Source organism: Perognathus longimembris, chromosome 14 (genome assembly GCF_023159225.1).
Source record: "Perognathus longimembris pacificus isolate PPM17 chromosome 14, ASM2315922v1, whole genome shotgun sequence".
NCBI classification, from domain to species: Eukaryota; Metazoa; Chordata; class Mammalia; order Rodentia; family Heteromyidae; genus Perognathus; species Perognathus longimembris.
The window spans coordinates 62,442,238-62,465,132 of NC_063174.1; the positions used below are offsets into that span (position 1 = coordinate 62,442,238).

Here is a 22,895-nt window from a genome sequence, read left to right on the forward strand (position 1 = left end):
GGCCTCGGCGCCTCCTGGTGGCCGGGCTTGGAAGGCTTCGCGGAAGGCACCTGGCGCCGCAGGGTTACGCCAGCGTGGTGACCCCGGCTTGCTGGGGCGCTTCGGGTGCGCCGCCGCGCGCGCTCCCCGAGGCGGGGCGCTCGGTCCCCATGATCGCTCCCCGAGGCGGGGCGCTCGATCGCGGTGATCGCTCCCCGAGGCCGCGCGCGCTCCCGGAGGCGGGGCGCTCGATCGCGGTGATCGCTCCCCGAGGCCGCGCGCGCTCCCCGAGGCGGGGCGCTCGGTCCCCATGATCGCTCCCCGAGGCGGGGCGCTCGATCGCGGTGATCGCTCCCCCAGGCGGGGCGCTCCCGGAGGCGGGGCGCTCGGTCGCGGTGAACGCTCCCCGAGGCGGGGCGCTCGATCGCGGTGATCGCTCCCCGAGGCGGGGCGCTCCGCCGTCGTGAGCTCTCCCCCAGGCGGGGCGCTCCCGGAGGCGGGGCGCTCGGTCGCGGTGAACGCTCCCCGAGGCCGCGCGCCGGCCGCGTCCCCTCCTCCCCCCCCCACGTTGCTAGGAGGCCGGGGGCGTGAGGCGCTGATTGGCGGGTTCCGGGCGGGGCGGGAGACGATTGGGCCTGGGAGCGCCACCTGGAAGGAGCGGACCCTACCGCGAAGGCCGGAAGCGCTCCGCGCCCCGCAGGGCGGACCGCCCGGAAGCGCCCGGAAGCGCCCGGCCGCCGCTCAGGGGCCGGGAGTTCCGGCCGGTCGGCCGGCGATAGGTGGCGGGTCCCGGGCCGCATGGGGAGGCGGCGGCGCGGCGGGGCCGGGGCGGCCGGGGTTCTGCCCGAGGCCATCGCCGCGCTGAGCCGGTCGCTGCCCGCCGGGCCCAGTCCCGAGGTCTTCCGTCGCGCCAAGTTCGACCGGCCGGAGGCGGTGAGGCTCGCGAGGCGGGCGGGCGGGCGGCAGGGCCGGGCGCGGCGCGGGCGCCCCGCTCTGACCGCGCGCCCCCCGTGCCCCGTAGGCCCCCGCGCTCTGGCAGCTCCTCTTCCGCGTGCTCTCGCCGACGCCCGCAGACTCCGCCCTCGCCCCGGGTAAGCCGCGCCCGGGAGGGTCTCCGGTCGGCCGGTCCGGGAGGCCCCGCCCCGGAAGCCGCCCGTCCCGCGGGGACCGGAAGCCGCCCAGCTTTCTCGGCACCCTCATCCCAGCCCCTGCCGTCCGGTGGTTCGGGTTGGAATGGCCCCCTCCGCCCAGTCAGACCCTGGCCCGGTGCCCGCAGAAGGCCTGCCCTGGTCAGCGTCTGTCTGCCTAGTTAGGTTCAGAGTCCCCACTCCTGTGGTCCCTTCCAGCCTCAGCTTGGGAGTCCAAGGGGGGGCGGTGTCCCCGGGATGATCCAAGTCATCACCTCCAGATGGGGGCCCTCCTCAGCCCGTGGTCTTCTACTCCAGAGGCCCAAGCCGGCTTGGTGAAGTCCGCACTGCGCGCCCAGGGCTACCCACGGTTTACACTGTTGCAGCTTCCTGAGGGCAGCTCCCAAAGTAGCCGAGAACTGTTGCTAGCCCTGTCCTGGCTTTTGGCCCGAGGTCCCCTGCTTGAGCAGCTGCTTGCCCGAACCCGTGTTCAGCTAGGTGACCGTGTACCTCAGTGCCAGGTGAGTACGGAGTCAGGGAAATGGGGCACAGGCATGCCTGGAACTCTGGAGATCGTCATGGACAGAAGAAGTTTATAAGGAGGTTTATTAGAGGGTCCGTATCTCCTGTGGGAGAGGGAGCAATACAGCGTCTGCACCTAATCCATGTGCTAGGCTGTAACTCCGGGGCTAGAGAGGAGGCTGGTAGGTCTGGGTGGAGAGTGGGCTTGCCCAGCTATCCCAGTGGGAGCTGTAGGGCTGGGAGACCTTCAGGTCTGGGTGGGGCTGGGGATCTAAGGTGGGGGAATGCTAACATTTGTGAGCCAGGACAGACCCGAGCCAGCTTCTCTGTGCGCCCGTCAGGAAAGCAATCTGAGATGCTCTCTGGTTGCCTAACTGAGGAAGTGGATGCCTGGGCCTCTGCCCACCACCCCATCCCAGTCCTTCCTGTAGGGCAGAGTGGAGTATTTGTTGGTACTGTGGTGTGAACTCAGGGCCTAGTTGCTGTCCCTAAGCTTTTTTTGATCAAGGCTGGTACTCTGTTACTTGAACCACAGCTCTGTTTCAGCTTTTTTTGTGTGATAAGAGTCTCATGAGTTTTCCTGCCTGGGCTGGCTTTGAATCTTGATCCTCAAATTTCAGCCTCCCGAGTAAGGATTCCAGGTGTGAGCCAGTGGCTCCTAGCCAGGGCCTGACTTCTTCTTCCTCTCCAGTGTGAGGCCCTGACTAGCTTTGGCCCACCTGCTGCAGCCTGTGTGGACGCAGGAAGCCCTGTGGACCTCCGCCAAGTGCAGTGGATGATGGGAAAGCTCCGGTTCCAGTGGCGGCACCTGGTCTCCAGTCAGCAGGAGCACTGTACCCTCCTGAGCAAGGTAGGTGGGCATATGGCTCTCTACCTAGAAGCTGTTTAGCCCTGTACCCAAGGGTCAGGCTGCCTTTCCCTGTGGCCGATCCCACCAGGCCAGCAGGAGCTGAGCCTAGGTTTCTGTGTGGATGTGAGCTTTCCCAGGCCTGGCTGAGGCTGGAACCTCAGGGAGGTTCTGTCCTGTAGAGTCCTGGAACCTGAACTCATTGTCCAGGTAGGGGACTAGGACAGGGTAGCGCTGGGTAGACAGGCAGTGCTGGGGTATGGAGCCAGCGGTGTCAGTGCTCTGAGGCCTGTTTGCAGAGTGAAAGCTGGGTGGTCCATCAGTGAGGTTGGCCTTGCCACTAGAAATGGCAGTGGCCTTCATCCGACTCATTAAGCCGTGGGAGGGTTTCCTTGCCGTGTGTGACCAGCTGCCGCCTGGCCACTCGAGGAGGAGAGATGCCTGCTTTTTTAATGCCCTGGGCATCGTCATTTTAGGGCTGGACAGCTTTATAAGAGTCTCTGCAGGCCAGAAGGGGTCAGCTGCAGGGGCCCAGGTGTCCAGCAGTGTGTCTGGTGTGAGGTCAGTGCTGTTGGGTGGTTGGTGGTGGCCACAGATCTGGAGGTGCCGAGACTCCATGTCTGCATGCCTGCCCCAAGCCGAAGTGATCCCCAGGCCCACTCACTGCCTCTTCTCTGAGCCAGCTCCACTGGCTCAGAACCTGCTGACCCCTTGACTCCAGTGCCTTCGGCCTCCCAAGCTTGCCGCTCGGAGACCTTTTCCTGCCCCCCCTAGACTGTGTCAGTTGCTCTGTGTCCCACTGTTTTCCTCACTGTTTTCCCCACTGTCCCTGTCTGGAGGCTGTTGCTCTGCCACATGGCGTTTGGGTCACTCTAAGAGCCTGAACCCCCTCTTCGTATCCTACCCCTTGGGGGGTTGGGTGTGGCAGGGAGGCTCCTGGTGCGCTTCCCTCCGCAGAGTGGGGACAGGCTGTTCTGGGATAGCCTGGCGCTGCCCTGGATGGCCTCAGGCAAGGTGTGGCTCTCTCCCATCCTCTTTCTTCATCTGTAAGTTAGGCTTGGAGGGCACCTGCCCTGGGCCAGTGGAGCTTTGGTTCTGGGAGGCAGTGCCCGGCCCCACACAGTCTAGACTGTTCTGGGAGGCAGTGCCCGGCCTCACTCACCTGGGCTTGTTCTGCTGTTTCAGATCCACCTGTACACCCGGGGATGCCACAGTGACCAGCGCCTCTGTCACCTGTCTGTAGCTGAAGCAGAGATGTTCAGGGACCCAGAGGGTGCCCGTCAGGTGAGGGCTACAAACTCGCTGGCGGGGGGTGGGGGGGGCCTGCAGAGGGATGCAGCCTGTCGGGGAGTCTGTGCTGGCGGCTGGCTTGGACCTCTGCATCTCTGGGTGTTTGTCAAGCCCATGGTCAGTGTTGCTGACAGGTATGTCCTCCCATACTCTTCCTGTCCCGTGGATTGTCCACCTCTCCAGTAGGTGAGATACCGTGTCCTCTGGCCAGGCATGGGTGGGGCCCACGGGGTGTGGTGTCCAGTTTGTGCTGTGGCGGCTCAGGGAGGGACTTCTAGAACTGAAGAGACTGGTGTCAGATCTGCAGTGGGCCTGGAGCTGTACGGTGTCACCTGGTGCCCAAGGCTCTGACTCAGGGCAGACTTCAGGAGAGGGTGACTGCCCTTCAGAGCCAAGCCTGTTGGGAAGGGTTTGCTGAGGCCAGCCCACCTGTGGGCCCTGGAGACCTGTGTGCCTCCCACTGCCTGCTGACCAGAGCCTGCTCAGGGCCCTGGGGGTCCCAGACAGACCCTGGGTCTTAGATAACACAGGCGTGGAGGGGAGCTGAGCTTTGAACTCAAGACACCTGTGTCGTCCCAGGCAGACAGCGTCATCCGAAGCTGCTGGGACGCTGAGACGAGTCTCAGGGCTCCTCTCAGGCTGGTTCTTCCTACATCCGCTGTCCCTTTCCTTTTCGTGCCTATCCATCACCTCTGCTTCCCTCTTCTTGGCCGGCTCTGTGCTAGGGTTCCCAGACTATCCTGATCACTAGGCTGCCTGCGGACCTGCCCTGCTGAGCAGAAGAGCTGGAGCTCAGGCATTGTGACCCTAAGCCCCGACCCCTTCACTTCATCCCAGACCTCTCCTGCAGCCTGGGCTGGGACCAGGCGGGTCCAGGGGTTAGGGGCAGATTATCTGCCTCCTGATGGGGTTGTCGTCCCCTCTGGCTTCTGGGGTACTGGCTGGCCAATTCCATCTGGAGCTTCCTGCTTTTGGGTGATTTGTGTGATCTATTGTGAGCCAATAGGGCCCACCCGGTAAGCCTGCTTAGCCTTTAGTGCTAACTCGGACTGTGTCCCTGCCTGAGGAGGCCAGGCCTAGCCGGCTTAGGGCCTGTGCTTGGCCTGGAGGGGCTGAGGCAGCATTTGGGTGTCTCCATGTGCCCTTGGCCCTGCCCCCCTTTTATTTTTGTTGCCAGTCCTGGGCCTTGGACTCAGGGCCTGAGCGCTGTCTCTGGCTTCCTTTTGCTCAAGGCTAGCACTCTGCCACTTGAGCCACAGCGCCACTTCTGGCCGTTTTCTATATATGTGGTGCTGGGGAACCGAACCTTCGTGTATACAAGGCGAGCACTCTTGCCACTAGGCCATATCCCCAGCCCTCTGTCCCCCTTTTAGAGGTGACTCATCGAGGCCAGACTTCCAGCCCCAGGTCCCTGGGCTGGAGCAAGTGGAAGCTGGCCTTGCCCAGGCAGTCCTGCCTGGACCCCTGTGGGATCCCCCTCAGTGGGAGTAGGAGCCCGAGGGCAAGGTGCATTCTTATCTCAGAGGCTGGCAGGTGCTGGTGCTGCAGGACTGGGGTGGGGGTAGCAGGTGGACTAAGGCCACAGGTTGGCCTCCTCCCAGATGTTGGGGGGAAGCTGGCCCGTGGGACCGGGGTAGTCCCGGAAGTTTCAGAGTGACTGGTGGTGGTGTATGAGCGCCAGACGTGTTGCTGGCTGACAGGATGACTCACAGTCACTGGTAGAGAGGCAGCCTTCCGTTTGCACCCTGTGCGCTGGTTCGTACCACAGAGTAGGGGAAGAGGAGAGGCCAAGGTTTGCTCCTCTGAGGTGTCCAGCGCCAGGGTCTAGGAGTTCTTGGAAGCGGCATCAGCTGCCTTTCTGCTGGCATGTTTAGGTGCCTGTCTGTGGAGGAGTCTTTTCAGGGATGGAAGGTCGGCTGTGAGCCCTGCTTTGTGTGTTCTTGTGTTCGGAGTCTTACCCCCTTATTTTACGAACCTCCCATCTGTCCCTGGCTGCAGACTCGTTTTGACCGCTCCCTGGTCGGGCTGGCTTTTGGCTGGCGTCAAGGCCAGGGCCCCTCCTGGCTCCTCAGCTCTCAGCCCTCTGGGGAGCCAGAGGTGGGGTACTCAGGTATTCAGGAGGGTCCTCTCTGCTCCGAGGCCCTGGGGCCCTGCTGCAGGTATCCACGAGTGGGTGCACTCGCTCAGTGCGTGCAGGGCCCCTGACCGGCAGAGTGCCCTCCTGCCTGGTATCTGGAGGCCCCGCTGGCAGGCCACCAGCAGCTGTCTCTGGAGGGGACAGTGAGGGGTGCTGGGTGATCAGAAAAGGAGCCACTAGGTTAGGCGTCCCCAGCTGGAGCCCTGGGCTCGGGCCAGTCGGGAGCAGAGGTCAGGGCAGGGCCTGTGGTGCTGGCGTGGGCCCCGGGCCACTTCCCTGGGCGTCTCGAGTGTGGATCTGCTGTGCAGACGGCAGGCTATAGGCTGTGGGGAGGAGGTGTTTCCTCACCTGGGGCCCATCTGTCTCTGGAGTGTGCCTCCCCTCTGAGCCCCCTCAGCTGCCTCAGCCCAGCAGCCCTCTAGGCCTCCCCTCCAGCCTCCCCGTATCTGCAGCCCCTCCCCTCGTGGAAGTTGATTTGGGACCAGTGTGGGGACGGGGGTGCTCAGAGCGGGTGGGCGGGAGCTCCCCGGGCCTGAAGCCTGCCAGCAGATAGTGGGGGTGGGGTGGGGTGGGGACTCCGCCGACCCCCAGAGGGCCCCACACAGGAAGCCAGTAGGTGTGTGGACGGCCTGTGCAGCATGGCCCAGCTGTGGCTGTTCCTCAGCTGCTGCGGGCACTGGAGTGTGAGAACGCGCGCCTGGAAGCAGCTCTGGAGTGGCGGCGCCTGGAGCTGGTCTACTGGCAGTGGATGGTGAGGAACCCTGTCCCGCCTCCCCTGCGGTGGGCTTGGGGTGGGGGCGGGAGTCCAGGCCGTGGCTCGTTCTCTGGTGAGGCCCAGTGTCACTGGCTCTCACTTGAGGTCCACTCTGAAGCCTGGGCTCGGTGCCTTCCCGAAGGCTGGGGTGTCCGAAACCGACCAGCCCGCTGTGGGACCCGGGGAGGGCCCTGACTTCCCCGTCCCTCCCGGCTCATGACCTTTCCCCTGGGTCTCTGTCAGGACACCGTCTGGGGCGCCTGTCTGGAGAGCCCCGCCAGGCCCCCACAGCCTGCACTCCCACCCGTGATCCCCGAGCACAGGCCTGGCCATTTGGAGCTGGCGGCACAGGAACTTCGGGCCCTGCAGGAGGAGCTGCGGGAGCTGGTGGAGCCCCGGAGGGCTGCCTGGCAGGCCCAGGTGAGCGTCGCTGTAGCCCCGCCCCTGCTCTCCTGGCCCTCACCCCCTTCCCCTCCAGCCCCACCTCCCCCCACCTCCCCCTTCCTAGCCACTCATTGGAAGAGCAGAGGTGACCATTTGAGCCACCAGTTGAATTACCTGGTGTGACTGGGTTAATGAGATGGTACCTGGGCACGGTACGCATTCCAGCAGGGCAGGAGGGTGTGTGTGGTGCGGGGGCTTGCCCCTGCGTGTAGCAGGTTTTGGTGCTGGGGAATCTGGGAGGTGGGGGAAACCCATCACTGCTGGCCTGTGACTGGCTCTGGACACTAGCCGTGTCCAGTTGACATTCTCCTGGGCATGTTCCAGGCTTCAAACACTGCCTGCTACACTGTCTACCTTTTGGGTCCTGGAACATTGTGATGTGAGCCCCAAGCATACCCCTCCAGGAGTGTGTAAGCTTCCAGGAAGATCAGGGGTTCCCCGCCCTGGCTGTCCTACTCGGGGGAGCTAGGACTCCCCTGCCCTCCCCAGCTGTGAGGACTGTTCCTGTGGGCAGAGCCCGTTGGCAGGGTCTCCAGAGGCCTTGGCTGGCTTCCTGGGGTCATCTGGGTCATCTGGAGTGAGGTTTGGGGTGAAGACCTCATCGGTGTGGTCCTGGCCCAGGCCCACGGCCTACAAGGTAGTGGTGGCTTCCTGGGCTGTGTGCCCCCTGGGTCAGCCCTGAGCCGTCCTGGAAGACTAGAAAGGGAACAGACGATAGTGGGGGAGGTGGTGTGGAGCCCCAGAGCAGATGTTCCTGAGGGCCTTCTCTGAGCTCTGGTGGGCCTTGAGATAGAAGTCTGCCAGGGGCTGCTAAGCCAACCCTAACCCTGCCCCTGAGCCAGTTGGGCCTGTGTCTAAAACTCCTCAGGGAAGAAGCCTGGGGGCCAAGGTGGGCCCCTGTTTCCCTGGGTCTTGGGGGTCCTTTTTGCCCAGCAGCTGCTGGAAAGGATGAGTCTTGAGTGTGGGCTGGGTGGGCCGTGTGGGCCCTCCCTAAGTGTTGACCTCAGGGCAGCCTACTTTCCCCTGGCGGGGCTGGCATCTGGGTTACCTGGCTGAGGGCTGCTGGGAGCACTGGCGGGTCTGGGCTCCGTGTCTGTGTGTGGGAGCACCAGGCTGGCCTGAGCCCTGTGTCTGTGTGTGGGAGCACCAGGCGGGCCTGAGCCCTGTGTGTGGGAGCACCAGGCGGGCCTAAGCACTGTGTGTGGGAGCACTGGCAGGCCTGAGCCCTGTGTCTGGGAGCACTAGGCGGGCCTGAGCCCTGTGTCTGGGAGCACTGGCAGGCCTGAGCCCTGTGTCTGGGAGCACTAGGCGGGCCTGAGCACTGTGTCTGGGAGCACCAGGCGGGCCTGAGCCCTGTGTGTGGGAGCACTAGGCAGGCCTGAGCCCTGTGTCCGGGAGCACCAGGTGTGCCTGAGCCCTGTGTCTGGGAGCACCAGGCGGGCCTGAGCCCTGTGTCCGGGAGCATTGGCAGGCCTGAGCCCTGTGTCTGTGTCCGGAGCACTGGCAGGCCTGAGCCCTGTGTCTGGGAGCACTGGCAGGCCTGAGCCCTGTGTCTGTGAGCACTAGCAGGCCTGAGCCCTGTGTCTGGGAGCACTGGCAGGCCTGAGCCCTGTGTCTGGGAGCACTAGGCAGGCCTGAGCCCTGTGTCTGGGAGCACTAGGCAGGCCTGAGCCCTGTGTCTGGGAGCACTAGGCAGGCCTGAGCCCTGTGTCCGGGAGCACCAGGCGGGCCTGAGCACTGTGTCTGGGAGCACTGGCAGGCCTGAGCCCTGTGTCTGGGAGCACTGGCAGGCCTGAGCCCTGTGTCTGGGAGCACTGGCAGGCCTGAGCCCTGTGTCTGGGAGCACTGGCAGGCCTGAGCCCTGTGTCTGGGAAGACGGCTGCCCCAGGCTCAGGAGCCCCATTGTCTTTTCCTGTGCAGGTTGGAGGCCTAGGCCAGGGACCAGAGTGGAGTACATCGCAGAGGGCTTTGCAGAAGGCTGTGGAGCAGGAGCTGGAGGCCCTGTGGGCGTCTTGGGAGCACTCTGGGGACTCTGCCCCGCCTCCAGGGCCCCACCGCCTGGTGAGAAATGAGGGTGGGGCCCCAGGGCCCCAGGGCCCTCGAGCCGGTGGGGTGATCGGGACGCTGAGGACACAGGTGGCCTGTCTGGAGGCGAGGCTGCAACGGCTGCAGGAGCAGTGTCGGCGGGAGCTGGCCAGGGTGGCGGGGGCCCTGCCTGGACTAATTTGGATCCTGCCACCCAGACGCTGAGGGCTCTGGATGTGTCCCATGCGTGGGAGCCTGGCCGGGGCTTAAAGAAGCAGGTTCCAGGGCTGACCCAGGTCGAGCTGGGCACTCTCTCCAGGGCCTGCCGCACGGACTGTGACCAGAGCCCGGAGCCCGGCTCAGTGTGGTGGCGGCTTGAGCTGTCCCTCCTGCACGGGTCCTGGCATTCAGGACCCGGAGGGGCCTAAAATACATGCTGCAGCCCTTCCTGCGGGGCCGGGCCCTCCCTCCACGGTGCTTTCAGGTTTCTGTTTGGGGGTGGGAGGAGCCCCCGGCAGACAGGGTTCAGGATTTCTGATCCTGAGATAGGTGCGGGGTGGGGCTGGGCAGCGCAGGGTGGAAGCCTGGACCTCTTGAGTGGAACCGTACTGCACCCCACTCCTGGTTTCTACCATGCACCAGCTCCAGGCTGAGCTGAGGGGCCCCCTCCTGTGCCCACGGTGGGGGCCGGATGTGGGCCCCCAGGGCTCTACTGTTTCTCTGAGGGCGGTGCCTGTGACTTGGCTACAGTGTAGACAGAGGGCCTTTGTTCTGGGAGCTGCAGGAGGAGCTCAGCCCTGACAAAGCCTCCTGTATCTGGGCTGTGGAATGGCCCTCCCCTTCCCTCCTCCTGCCAGCCAGAAGGCACTGGCGGTTTGGAGGCCTCCAGGCCTGCCTCCCTTTTAATCCTCAGGCTCCGCGTCCTGACTGATACTGGGCAGATTGAGGAGCCCACGAGGCCACCTCCGGTTCCCTGCCAGCCCAGGGCACGCATGGGGGGTGACAGCCTGCATGCACCTGGGCACCAGCCCAGGTCCGAGCCACTTCTGTCCCTCAGTCAGTGGAGGCGCCATGCTGCCTCTATTCAGTCTGGCTGATTTTAGCACATGCTGGATGGGACAGTATCCAGCAGGCTCTCCCTTGCCTCATAGATAGGGCCGTGAGAGTTACTGGACACTCCTCGGCCAGTGCCTACTTCCTGGCCTGGAGCTCTTATGCTATACGCAAATCTACTTGGGCTGTCAGGCTGTCAGTCCTTTAAAAGCTGCCTGGACTGGCCCTTGGGAACTGGACTTTAACAATGTGGGTGCTGATGGCTCATGCCTGTAATCTTAGTAACTCAGGAGGCTGAGAATTGAGGATCATGGTTTGAAGCCAGCCTGGGCAGAAAAGTCCCTGTGAGACTCAGCTCCAGTTAACCACTCAAAACCCAGGAGTGGAGCTGTGGCTCAAGTGGTAGGGTGCTAGCCTTGAACACAGAAGCTCAGGGACAGTGCCTGAGTTCAAGCCCTATGACTGACAAAAACAAACAACCCCCTTGCCCCTGCAAACTGGCACTGTCTGTAACTGGGGGCATAGCTCAGTGGTGGGGCACATGTGTGAGGCCCTGGGTTGGGGTCCCGGCACCTTGGTTGGGGATGAAGGGAACGGGGAGGACCATAAAGACAAATCAGGGGGTGTGAGTGACAGGGATATGTTCCGGAGGAACGCTACGGTGCTGCCGGTTCTTAGGGAAGATCTGCGAACAAGAGGATGCGTGGAGCGTGCAGGCCCAGCAGGGTTGCTGTGGTCCCTCCCTCCGTGGGGGCAGGGCGTGGAGGTGTCCCTCACACCTGCTGGGTGGGCATGTTGCCAGGCAGCCCTGCCGGCCAGCGAGCGATCTGCCACACAGCGAGGGCGCATTAAAGAGCCACTCCGGAGAGCAGCGTGTGTGCACAGGTTTGTACGGCTGCCTGGCCGCAGGCTGGAGACAGCAGTGCTGAGTGACCCACAGCAGAGGACGGGGAACACTACAGCGTGGGAGCCACGGGCGCTGATCCCGAATGAGGAAACAACTTTCAAAAACCTCTCCTGTCTCAGCGTGTGGGATACAGATACCATTATTCAAAAAATAAAAGCTGGCGGCTGGTGACTCATGCCTACGGTACTAGCTGTCAAGGAGGTTGAGATCTGAGGATCCCATTTTGAAGCTAGCCTGGCCAGGAAAGTCTGTGAGACTCTTACCTCCAATTAACCACCAAAAGCTGGAAGTGGGGCTGGGAACGTGGCCTAGTGGTAGAGTGCTCGCCTCGTATACATGAAGCCCTGGGTTCGATTCCCCAGCACCATGTATATAAAAAATGGCCAGGGCTGGGAATATGGCCTAGTGGCAAGAGTGCTTCCCTCGTATACATGAGGCCCTGGGTTCGATTCCCCAGCACCACATATATAGAAAATGGTCAGAAGTGGCACTGTGGCTCAAGTGCAGAGTGCTAGCCTTGAGCAAAAAGAAGCCAGGGACAGTGCTCAGGCCCAGAGTCCAAGGCCCAGGACTGGAAAAAGAAAAACACCCAAAAAACAAAAGGTGGAAGTGGAGCTGTGGCTCAAAGTGGTAGAGTGCTCAGGGGACAGCCCTGAGTTTAAGGCCCTGAGTTCAAGCCCCAGGACCAACTAAATAAATAAAAGTAGCAGCAGCAGCAGGACTTGGGTGTATCTTTGTGGTAGAACACTTGGGTGTGTAAAGCTCTGAGCTCAATTTCCAGCACCAGAAAAAAACAGCCATCAACTCCCTACACAGTGCCTCACCCACGGGGCGTGGGGCAGGACCAAGGGAGATGCGAGCTGCAGCCTGTCTGGACATTGGGTCATATCTGTCCAACGGTACAGAGCAGAGAGGCTGGAGGATGTGCGGCGTCTGTGCAGCCCTGTGTTCCCGCGAGGTCCTGTGGTATCTGGGCCTTGCCCCCTGGTCCTCGCGCGGGGCTTCTGCCTGGAGGCTGGGCTGGCAGGATGAGACTGGCTGGAGTGCTAGCCAGGCCAGGACCATGCGGTGCATCCCCAGTCCTGCTGGTCTCTGGCTTCAGCTGATGCCAGTGTACTGTGGGGGGAGGGAAGCTCATCTGGTTGGGCAGAGCTGACCCCTGTTTCACATGGGAACCCAGGTGTCTTCTGTTACTGAAAAGCAGGCTGGGTGGGGTCTTTTTCCTCTACTCTATGGAGGTGAGTGGAGATAAGGAGTACTTTTAGTCTTGTTAGTTCTGTGCACTGAAAACCTGAAGGCTCCTGGGGTAGGTTGACAGAGTCAGGCTTACGCTTTTGGGCTCAGGTCTCAAGACTGTGCCCTCAGTGCTCAGGTGAGAGGCGTATAGCTGGGTACCCATTGCCGGTGGTCTGGCACTCGGCGGCTGGTGGAATCCTTGGGTGTGGAAAGCAGCAGACTGGCAGGCAGTGCCCATGACTGTTAGAGCTCCTAGTCCTGGTGTCTGTGGCACTGGAACCTCAAGTGTCCTTGGCCTCGGGGGTTTGGCACCTTTCAGGAATTTCCAGCGACCTAGGTGTGCGTTCTGTCACCTGCCTTCTGCCTTCTGCAGCGCTCACTCTGCCCCCTTGTCTCCTGTGTCCACTGCCTTTCATCTCTAGCCAGTCTTCTGCCACGGCTACCTTGGCAGGGGCTGTCACTTCCTCGGCTGCCGCTGCTTTTCATTGTCCTTAGAAAAGGCCTCTTCTGGAGAAGCCCTCCCCTCTTCTTTCCCTCTCTGTCCCCCCTCTCTCTCTCTCTCCCTCTCTCCCTCCCTCTCCCTCTCTCCCTCCCTCTCTCCCTCTCTCCCTCTCCGTGACTTGTATTTATTAGGCAGATGCTTGACCACTTGCGTCATGCCCCAGTCCTTTTTGGTTTTTGTTAATTTTGAGGTAGGTTCTCGTGATTTTCCCAGGACCAGCCTCAGATGGATCCTTTTATTTACTACCTTCTACGTAGCTGGGATCAAACAAGCACATACAGCTGTGCTAGGCTTATGGGTTGAGCTAGGGTCTTGCTAACTTTTTGTTCAGTCTGGCCTCCAACCATGATCCTCATGATTTCTACCTCCCAAGCAGCTGGGGTTACAGGTGTGCTCCGTTCTGCTCACTTGCTGCTTCCTTTCACTTGCCTAATCAAATCTGTGCCCACCTTCTCTGAATTGTGTTGGAATTCTTTTCACCAGTGCAATCAAGAGTCCACAAACTGGGCTCTGTCTAATGAGTCATGATTCTCTTCTTTATTAAAAACCTCCCAGCTGGGTGCTAGTGGCTCACACGTGTAATCCTAGCTGCTTAGGAGGATGGGATCTGAGGATCATGGTGCCAAGCCATCCAGACAGAAAGTCCTTGAGATTCTTCTCTCCAGTTAACCACCAAAAGGCCAGAAGTGGAGCTGTAGCTTAAGTGGTAGAGTGCTTGCTATGAACAAAAAACCTCAGGAACTGTACCCAGGCCTGAAGCCCCAGGACTGGTATAAAAAATAATAAAGAAAAAATGCTCCCAGATCATGCTGGTGATATAGCTTCTGAAGCTTTGTTCTTTCTGGCTTGAACTCAGGGCCTGCGTGTTGCCCTTGAGATTTTTGTTGTTCTTGGTTGTGGGGCCTGAACTCTGAGCCTGGGTGCTGTCCCTGAGCTCTTCAGCTCAAGGCTAGCGCTCTACCACTTGGAGCCACAGCGCCATTTCTGGTTTTCTGGTGGTTAATTGGAGATAGGAGTCAGAGACTTACCTGCCCAGGCTGGCTTTGAACCATGATCCTCAGATCTCAGCCTCCCGAGTAGCTAGGATTACAGGCGTGAGCCCCCAGCACCCAGAGTGAAGCTTTGTTCCTTGGGAACTCCAGGTCTGGAACTGTGCTAACTCTTGGTTTTTCTGTCCTCTCTGGCCATTCCTGGCTCCTTCCTTTGCTCACTCATTTGGCTAGGATTCATGGGGTATCCACTGTGTCTGAGGGGGAAGGGGCAGACAGAGGGCCTCACAGCTTGAATCTGGTGAGAAAGAGCAAGTACTATAAGGAAATGCATGTGGTGAAGCAGGTGGCCATGGGTACTCAGAGACACAGCTGGGCGGTGAGCTGAGTGAGGGTGATGGCCGGGACGGAGGTTAGAGTGTTCCTGTGGCATGGAGGGGGTCCTAACAGACCTGACGATGGGGCAGATCAGAGATGCAGGAGCCCATGTCAGGGCCTCAGGGCCTGAGCTGCCCTGAGTAGGCCAGGGAAGGGCGGTTGGATCTGAGCTGAGAGTGGGGCTGCCGGGGTGTGGGCTTCCCTTTTGGGTAGCCTCTGCCTGTGCAGGGGAGATTCTGGGACCCAGCAGAGGGCAGGTGAGAGCTGGCTGCGGGGGCAGGTGGACCCCCATCTCTGGTGCAGTATCTGCTGTCCCGGTTATGAACGGTCGTGGTGGCACCTCAATCGGGGTTCTGAGCTGGGCAGGCCTGGCCCTGGGCCAGGGAGGGTTCCTCTGTGCTCAGAACCTGGAGCTGAGGCCTGGGCTGTGATGACGTGGCTCAGAGGTGGGCTTTGCACGGCCAACCTACAAAGTCTAAGCAAGGCCTGGGAATGTGGATCAGAGGCAGAGTGCTGGCCTAGCACGCATGAAGCCCTGGGTTCCTCAGCAACACATATATAGAAGTCAGAAGTGGCGCTGTGCCTCAAGTGGTAGAGTGCTAGCCTTGAGCAAAAAGAAGCCAGGGACAGTGCCCAGGCCCCGAGTTCAAGTCCTAGGATTGGCAAAAAAAAAAAAAGAAAAAACACAAAATTAAGCAAGAATAAGAAGCCCTGTATTCAGTCCCCAGTAACTGACATGATAAATAGATAGGTAATCTTGCCAAACTCTATTACTTCAAAAATTTATCTCTAGATCTTAATTATAAGTAAATATAATTGTAATAGATTAAATATAATGGAGCTGGGAATATGGCTTAGTGGTAAAGTGCTTGCCTTGTACACATGAAGCCCTGGGTTCGATTCCTCAGTGCCACATATATAGAAAAAGCCGGAAGTGGCACTGTGGCTCAAGTGGCAGAGTGCTATCCTTGAGCAAAAAGGTCAGGGACAGTGCTCAGGCCCTGAGTTCAATCCCCAGAACTGGCAACAAAAACAAAACCAAAGAATATAATAGTATATAGAATATAATATTCTATATAATATGTAGAATATAATATATAGAATATAATATAATAAAGAATATAATAAATATAGTTATGCCACTGCAAAAACTGTTTTGTTTTTTTTAAAGTCTTTGTCCTTGAATGTCTTTTCTCTGTTTCCTTTCCAGTGTTCCTAGTACCTACATGCTTGTAATGTATTTTACTCTTGCTGTGTGGCCCATTGACCACTGTGTGTTATACTTACTGCCTTGATTTTTCAGCAGTACCTGAGTCTTAAAAATCCATTGGTGAGAGCTGGTGGCGGAGCTCAGTGTAGAGCATTTGCTAGCCTGTGCAAGTCCTGGGTTCCATCCCCAGCACCCCCCAAAAAGAAATGGGTTAGTGGGATCTTTCAACTTGTCCCCTTGTTTTTCAGAACTGTTTTGGCTCTGCCTTTACATTTCCATGCACAAGTTAGAGTTAGCTTGTCTACGTAGGGATTTTGGTTGGAGCTGTGTTAAATCCATGTCACTGTGGGGTATTTACATGGACCTTCTTTCTATTCCTGAGCCCAGCACATCTCCAGATTGGTTGAGGACTCCTTTGATTTCCAAGTTTTCAGCGTGTACATGTCTTGTTACATTCACTTTTTTTTTTTTTGCCAGTCCTGGGCCTTGGACTCGGGGCCTGAGCGCTGTCCCTGGCTTCTTTTTGCTCAAGGCTAGCACTCTACCACGTGAGCCACAGCGCCACCTCTGGCCATTTTCTGTATATGTGGTGCTGGGGAATTGAACCAGGGCTTCATGTATATGAGGCAAGCACTATTGCCACTAGGCCATATCCCCAGCCCCTCTTGTTACATTCATACAAAATGTTTAACTTATTGGGAACTCTTGTCATGAGCTATCACCTTTACAGTTATGATTTTCAGTTGCTCATTGATATATTTCTATGGGATTGAATTTTGTGTTTGACCTTTGTTCTTCTGAACCAGGCATACTTCATGTTCTCTAGTTCCATTTCCCCATAAAGGACAGTTTCATTCTTTTTTCTTTTTCCTTTTTGTCAGTTGTAGGGCTTAACCTTAGGGTCTGGGCGCTGACCCTGACCCTTTTTGCTCAAGACTAGTGCTCTAACACTTTAAGCCACAGAGCCACTTCTGGTTTTCTTCTGGTTCACTGGAGATAAGTCTCATGGACTTTCCTGACAGAGTTGGCTTTGAACTGTGATCCTCAGATCTCAGCCTCTTGAGTAGCTAGGATTATAGGCCTGAGCCACCAATGCCTGGCATTGTGCTCCATTGTGTACACATACCATGCTTTCTTTCTTTTTTTTTTTTTTTGGCCAGTCCTGGGCCTTGGACTCAGGGCCTGAGCACTGTCCCTGGCTTCTTCCCGCTCAAGGCTAGCACTCTGCCACTTGAGCCACAGCGCCGCTTCTGGCCGTTTTCTGTATATGTGGTGCTGGGGAATCGAACCTAGGGCCTCGTGTATCCGAGGCAGGCACTCTTGCCACTAGGCTATATCCCCAGCCCTACCACGCTTTCTTGATCCACTCATCAGTGCAGGGCATCTGGCCATCTCCATAGCTTTGCTATTGTGAGGAGGGCTGCAGCGAATGGAGCCGGTGCCTCTGCTGCAGCCTGACTTAAACGCCTTCAGAGAAAAGCCCAAGAGTGGTATTGCTGGGCTGGAGGGTAGGTCTGTTTTCTGCTTCCAAGAGCCTTCACACTGAGTCACACTAGTTGGCATTCCCCCAGCAGTGCTTGAGAACCCCATCTTCCCTAGCCTTTGTGCGTGGCCTGATGAGGACCCTTCTGACTGAGCCTTGTGCCATGTGATTTGCATTTCCTTCATGGGAATTGTTTGGGGCTCATTTTCTCGTTTATTAATTGGGTTATTGATTCTTTGGGAGGTTAGTTTTTTGGAGCTCCCTGTGTGTTCTGGATACTAATCCTTTTCGGATGAATAGCTGGCAAAGATTTTTCTCCCATTCTATAGGCTATCTAGTTCAGCCTGGTAACTGTTTCCTTTGTGGCTTGGAAGCTTTTTAGTTTGATGAAATCCCACTTGGTTAATTCGGTCTTGCATTCCTGTGTGACTGTCGTTGGTTTGGTTTTTATGTTTTGACTTGTCTGTCGATGGTAGTTGAAGGTTTCTGTGCTCTTCTGTACTGGGAGTGGTTTCTTTCCCTTGTGGGTTAGTTTTCCCGCTTCTTTGAATGAGGAGTGATTTTGGGTTGCATTCTGCACACTCAGACCCTGTTCTCTGTCTGAGCGGGGTTTGTGGAATCCCACCAAGAGGACTGATGTTTTGCTTTAGCAGGTGGTCGGTCACCCCCTGGGCTCAGAGCCACAGGCTTCTGGGGCCTGGCCTATGCTGTCACCCGACTGTTGGTGCTCAGGCTTTGGGATGCCAGTTAGGGATCAGACTGATGTACATTGCTGGTGGTGAGGCCCAGGGGGTTAGAAGCGCCTTCATGGGCTTGCTTTCTGGTATTTTCTATGTCCTTCCTTGGTGACCACACATCTTCAACCTTGAGGAAACCTTTCCTGTGAGGCTTTAGGTGTTTACGAACTGGGTGCTGGCCATGATGTGAGAGAACAGGAAAAGACAGCCGCCACTCCAGGTACCCACGGAGAGCCATCCCATAAGCCCTACCACTCCTGAGGGATTCTGATCTGTGAGCAGTGGGGACCCTTTCCTTCCTGTCCCTAAGCCAGGCTGGAACATCTGGAGTTGTGGCCAAACTGGCTGTGGCAAAGGCACCAGACTTTGTGTAAAGTGGCTTTAGGTCAGTGGTTGCTTTGGTTTCTTGTGGTCACTGTAACAAATTGCCACAGATTTCCTCACTGCATTAGGGTGGGGTAGGCCACAGCTTTACTGGGCTAGACTGCCGAGTCCCTAGGGGAGAGTCTGCATCTGTCCCTCCCAGCCCCTGGAGGCACCAGTGTCTCTTGGTTCTCGTCGGCCTCTTCTGCAGAGCAGGTGGTGCAGGCTCTCAAAACCCTGCTCTGACCTGACCCCTCCGCTGCCCTCCTGTAAGGGCCCTGCCGAAGCCCCCGGGGCCCGGATGGCGATGCCGGTGATGTCCCCGGGATCACAGCTGCGGGGAGCAGAGCCCTGTGGTAGGCTTGCAGGTTTCAGGTGAGCATGGGTTAGGGGGGAGGGAGGGCCATGGTCACACAGGACTTGCATTCTTTTTCTCCCAGCCTGCTTCTCTCTGCCTGGATTGCTTGAAAGGAGCGTGCCTGTCCTGGGAGCTGCTGGTGTTTCTCCCGGTCCAGGCGGGCTCCCCAGGCTCTGGATGCGGAGCTGCCTTCCTTTCCCAGGCTGGGTCTGGACTAGTCTTTGGTCCCAGTCTCCTGGTCCCTGAGGCCAGGGCCTTGGAGGCCTCTGTGGGGTGCGGATTGTCCCTGACTGAATGTGGGGCCCCTTCCTGGCAAGAGGCAGCTTTGCGGTCCCGAGGTGATCCTGCGAGCCAGTGTGGGGGAGAGTGGGACTGGTGTCAGCCGGCTGTCTTGCCATGGTCCAGTGGGCATCTTCTTCGCGGCCCCCTGTCCCCGCTGGCCAGGTGCTTGCCTGGTCCCTATGGCTGAGGAGGGCAGGGCACAGAATCTACCACGTGTTCCCGAGTAGCCACCTGCACCCACTCATCCTCCCTACGGGGCCTGGGAGGGGCCCGGCTCCGGCCTTTCCCCGCGGGAGCTGAGTCTCTGACCCTGGGCCCTCGGTGTAGGAGGGAAGCGAGCCGCCGAGAGGAGGAGGAGGCGGGCACGCGGTGGGGTCGGCGGGGTCCTCCCTCCCGTGGCAGGCAGGACGGCGGCCGCCCTCAAGGTGGCAGGCAGGAGTTGGTGGAGGCCCAGGGAGGACGAGCGCGGCGTGGAATCCGGAGCCCAGAGCCCGAGCCCGGTCCTCGCATGGCCTTGTGCCCCCGGGGCTGCGGGAGAGGCCGGGCTGCGTTGGTACCGTAGTGCGGGAGGGGCCGGGCCCCGCCGCGCGTCGCTCCGGCCGCAGACGCGGTCTGGCGGAGCCCCGCTCTTGCCCGCGTCCTGCCACGAGCCCGCGGTCGCCCGCCAGGGGACCGGGTGCCGCGTGCCGCCGGCCTGGTGAGCGGGGCCGGGCCCGGGGGGCTGCGGTGGCCTTCCAGGGCGTGAGGAGGGCTGGGAGGCCGGCGATTCTCGGCGAGGGTGAGGCCCGGGTCCCGTCCGGGCCCCCGGGGCCACTGGTGCTGGGAAGGGCCGCCCGGGCCGCGGGCCGGGGGCTGGCGGGCGCGGGGCGCGGGGCGCGGGGCGCGGGGCGCGGGGCGCGGGGCGCGGGGCGCGGGGCGCGGGGCGCGGGGCGCGGGGCGCGGGGCGCGGGGCGCGGGGCGCGGGGCGCGGGGCGCGGGGCGCGGGGCGCGGGGCGCGGGGCGGGGCCCGGCCGGGGGCGGCGCCGGCGGCGGGCGCGGCGCGGCGCGGCGTACGGCCCCAGCTCGGAGCCTCGGCGCGGCCGGCCCGCAGCACCGGCCCGCAGCATCGCCCGCCGCGGGGTAGGCGCGGGCGCGGGCGCGGGGCGGGCCCTGCCCGCGGAGCGCGGTGGTGGGCGGCGGGTCCGAGAGGCCTGGGTGGGGCTGGGGGCGCCGCCGGGTGCGGTCGGGAGCGGGCCCGGCCGGCCGGCGAGGCCTGGGGCGGGGAAGGGACGGGCGGCGGGGCGACCCGCACGGAGCGCTCGGCCCTCGCGGTCTCCAGGGGAGGCCGGCGGCCCCAGCCCCTCCCGTGGGCACGGGGGAGGGCGGGCGGCCCGGGCCTGGAGTCGCTGGGTGGGGTCTGAGCGGCAGGCAGGGCCGGTGGGTGAGCACTCGGCCGGCCGGGCTGCTGCGTCCCCGGGGCTCCCGGCCTGGGCTCTGGCTTCCCGGCCGCGCCGGGAGCTCCGACGGGAGGGGGTCCTGGAACACCAGCCCGGCGCCCGCAGCCTGCGTGGGCCGGAGGGGACGGGCGGGCGGTGATGGGGGGCCGGGGGCGGAAAGGGTGAGCTGTGCAGCAGCCTTTGACTGACGGGCGCCGAGCGGAAGGAGATGTTCACTTTGCGGCCGTGGCCCAGGAGGGCCCGGTGGGCAGGAACCGGCCCAGTGGGGGCTTCCCGGGCCGGGCGCGCCTGCCAGGAGGCAAGCGCGTAGCAGGGAGCAGCATCCAGGGTAAGGGGTGTGGACCGATGACCCGGGAACCCTCTCCATTCCAGGTGTGGGAGGGCGGGCTGTGGGGATGTCTGGGAGGCGGGGCCTGGTGGGATGAGGTGGGTACGGGTGTGGAGGCTGAGGCCTTTCCCAGCCAGGGGGACAGGCTGAGCACGGCATTGTCAGGGCTGTCTTTATGGAAATGGCAGGGTCTGGGCCTAGACGGAGCCACAGGTCAGGTGCTGGAAGGGGGGGGGGGGGGAGGGAGGGGGAGAATGGCCTGCAGGGGTTGTGAGCCGGCCCGGGGCAGGGGCGCACAGTCCTGTGGGGACCTCCAGCCAGCACCGCCAGGAGAGGCTGAGGCCGGGTCCTGAGTTTGGCCCTGAAAGTGGAGAAGAGCTGTGTCCAGGTGTGGAGGAGCGCTCATGGAGGGAAGTGGAGCAGCGGGGTGCGCGGGGGCACAGGGTGAAGTGGGGTGTGGTGGGGCACTGGGTGGAGGGGCAGTAACGGTAGGAGAGGTGGCCAGGACAAGAGCACACCCCACTTGGGCAATGGGTGCCATGGTCCACTGCCCCGCGGGCAGACCAGGGGGAGAGAGGCAGCGACCGGTAAAGGAGGCTTTTGGGAGGGATGTCCCGGGACTCAGGTGACTCTTAATTCTGGATGGGAAAAGCTGCCCCAGGCTCGGCCCCCGGGGTGGGACCTGGGCCTTCAGCATTCCTTGCTCTCCCTGTGCGCCCAGGGGCCTGGGGTCCGAGGTTCAGGGATCCAGGGTGTCCCGTCCAGGAGATGGCCCGGAGCCCCACCAGGAGCGGCGCAGGCGTGGGTTGGTCGCAGGACCTGGGAGGGGGGCGGCGGCGGCGGCGGCGGCGCGGCCCTGCGGCGGGGAGCGCGCCGGGGAGGAGCCACTTCCGTCCCGGCCCCTTCCCGGCGGTGGCGGGAACGGGGTCTCGGGCCCCCGCGATGGGGCTGCAGCGCCCTCTGGAGGCTCCCCCCCTCCCCGGCTCCGGGTCCCGTGCGCGCGGCGCGTGCGCGCGGTGGCCGGGGTGCGGGCCCCGCCGGGGGGGGGGGGGGGCGCGGGGCCACCCCGCCCGGCGGCCTGACCCGTCTCTGGTCTTCCCCAGGTTCCGAGCTCGCCGGCCCGGAGCGGCGGCGCCCGGCGGGAGGGCCGGCCCGACCCCGCGCCGGGCCCCGCGGCACCATGTCCGCGGGCTGAGCGGCACGGCGCCCGGGGCCGCCGCCGCAGGACCTCGTCCCGCCCGGCGTGGGGTCGGCGCGCGCCGGGGCCCCGGCGGCCGACCATGGTGCTGCCTCCCCCGGACCGGCGCCACGTGTGCCTGACCACGCTGGTGATCATGGGCAGCATGGCCGTCATGGACGCCTACCTGGTGGAGCAGAACCAGGGCCCGCGCAAGATCGGCGTGTGCATCATCGTGCTGGTGGGCGACGTGTGCTTCCTGCTGGTGCTGCGCTACGTGGCCGTGTGGGTGGGCGCCGAGGTCCGCACGGCCAAGCGCGGCTACGCCATGATCCTGTGGTTCCTCTACATCTTCGTGCTGGAGATCAAGCTCTACTTCATCTTCCAGAACTACAAGGCGGCGCGGCGGGGCGCGTCCGACCCGGTGGCGCGCCAGGCGCTGACACTGCTGCTGTCGGTGTGCGTGCCCGGCCTCTTCCTGCTACTCGTGGCCCTGGACCGCATGGAGTACGTGCGCACCTTCCGCAAGCGCGAGGACCTGCGCGGCCGCCTCTTCTGGGTGGCCCTGGACCTGCTGGACCTGCTGGACATGCAGGCCAACCTGTGGGAGCCGCCGCGCACGGGGCTGCCGCTGTGGGCCGAGGGCCTCACCTTCTTCTACTGCTACATGCTGCTGCTGGTGCTGCCCTGCGTGGCGCTCAGCGAGGTCAGCATGCAGGGCGAGCACATCGCGCCGCAGAAGATGATGCTCTACCCGGTGCTCAGCCTGGCCACCGTCAACGTGGTGGCCGTGCTGGCCCGCGCCGCCAACATGGCGCTCTTCCGCGACAGCCGGGTCTCGGCCATCTTCGTGGGCAAGAACGTGGTGGCGCTGGCCACCAAGGCCTGCACCTTTCTGGAGTACCGCCGCCAGGTGCGCGACTTCCCGCCCCCGGCGCTGGCGCTGGAGCTGCAGCCGCCGCCGCCGCCCCGCAACTCGGTGCCGCCCCCCGCCCCGCTGCACGGCCCCCCCGGGCGACCCCGCGGGCCCTCGCCCCCGCGCGACGCCCTGGACACGTGACGGCCCCCGCGGGGCGAGGCTGGCAGGGGATGGGCGGGGACGGGATGGAACGGGGCGGGCTCCCCCCCCCCCCCCAGGTATGGAGAGCACCCTGCTGTGCCTGGGGCCGCTTCTTCATCTCAGGAATCCCTCGGATCTTCAGCCCCCCCCACCCCCCCCACCGGTCCGCCCCAGTGACCGGGCAGCTTTGGAGGCCCCGGGCCGAGTGGAGTGGCCGGGCCCCTGTCTGTTGGGCTCCCTGGGAGGAAGGGAGGGCCGGGCCCGTGGACAC

At 61.9% G+C, this 22,895-nt stretch overlaps 1 protein-coding gene across 1 annotated transcript; it reads left to right on the forward strand.

Annotated features, from left to right (window-relative positions):
- The first annotated feature begins 540 nt into the window (after nucleotides 1-540).
- On the forward strand, nucleotides 541-22,624 carry LOC125362871. Its single transcript, XM_048361778.1, has 9 exons — nucleotides 541-912; nucleotides 1,001-1,070; nucleotides 1,425-1,627; nucleotides 2,320-2,478; nucleotides 3,661-3,759; nucleotides 6,567-6,653; nucleotides 6,900-7,076; nucleotides 9,021-9,161; nucleotides 21,491-22,624. The coding sequence occupies exons 1-9, from the start codon at nucleotides 778-780 to the stop codon at nucleotides 22,622-22,624; spliced, it is 2,205 nt and encodes a 734-aa protein (XP_048217735.1). The 5' UTR covers nucleotides 541-777.
- The last annotated feature ends 271 nt before the right edge of the window (nucleotides 22,625-22,895 follow it).

Bases quoted from the DNA above. Each gene is read 5' to 3' on its own strand.
- LOC125362871 (XM_048361778.1), top strand. From the start codon at position 778: ATGGGGAGGCGGCGGCGCGGCGGGGCCGGGGCGGCCGGGGTTCTGCCC. The intron at 3,760-6,566 runs GTGAGGGCTACA...GCTGTTCCTCAG, and splicing joins ACCCAGAGGGTGCCCGTCAG to CTGCTGCGGGCACTGGAGTG. The intron at 7,077-9,020 runs GTGAGCGTCGCT...TTTCCTGTGCAG, and splicing joins GGGCTGCCTGGCAGGCCCAG to GTTGGAGGCCTAGGCCAGGG.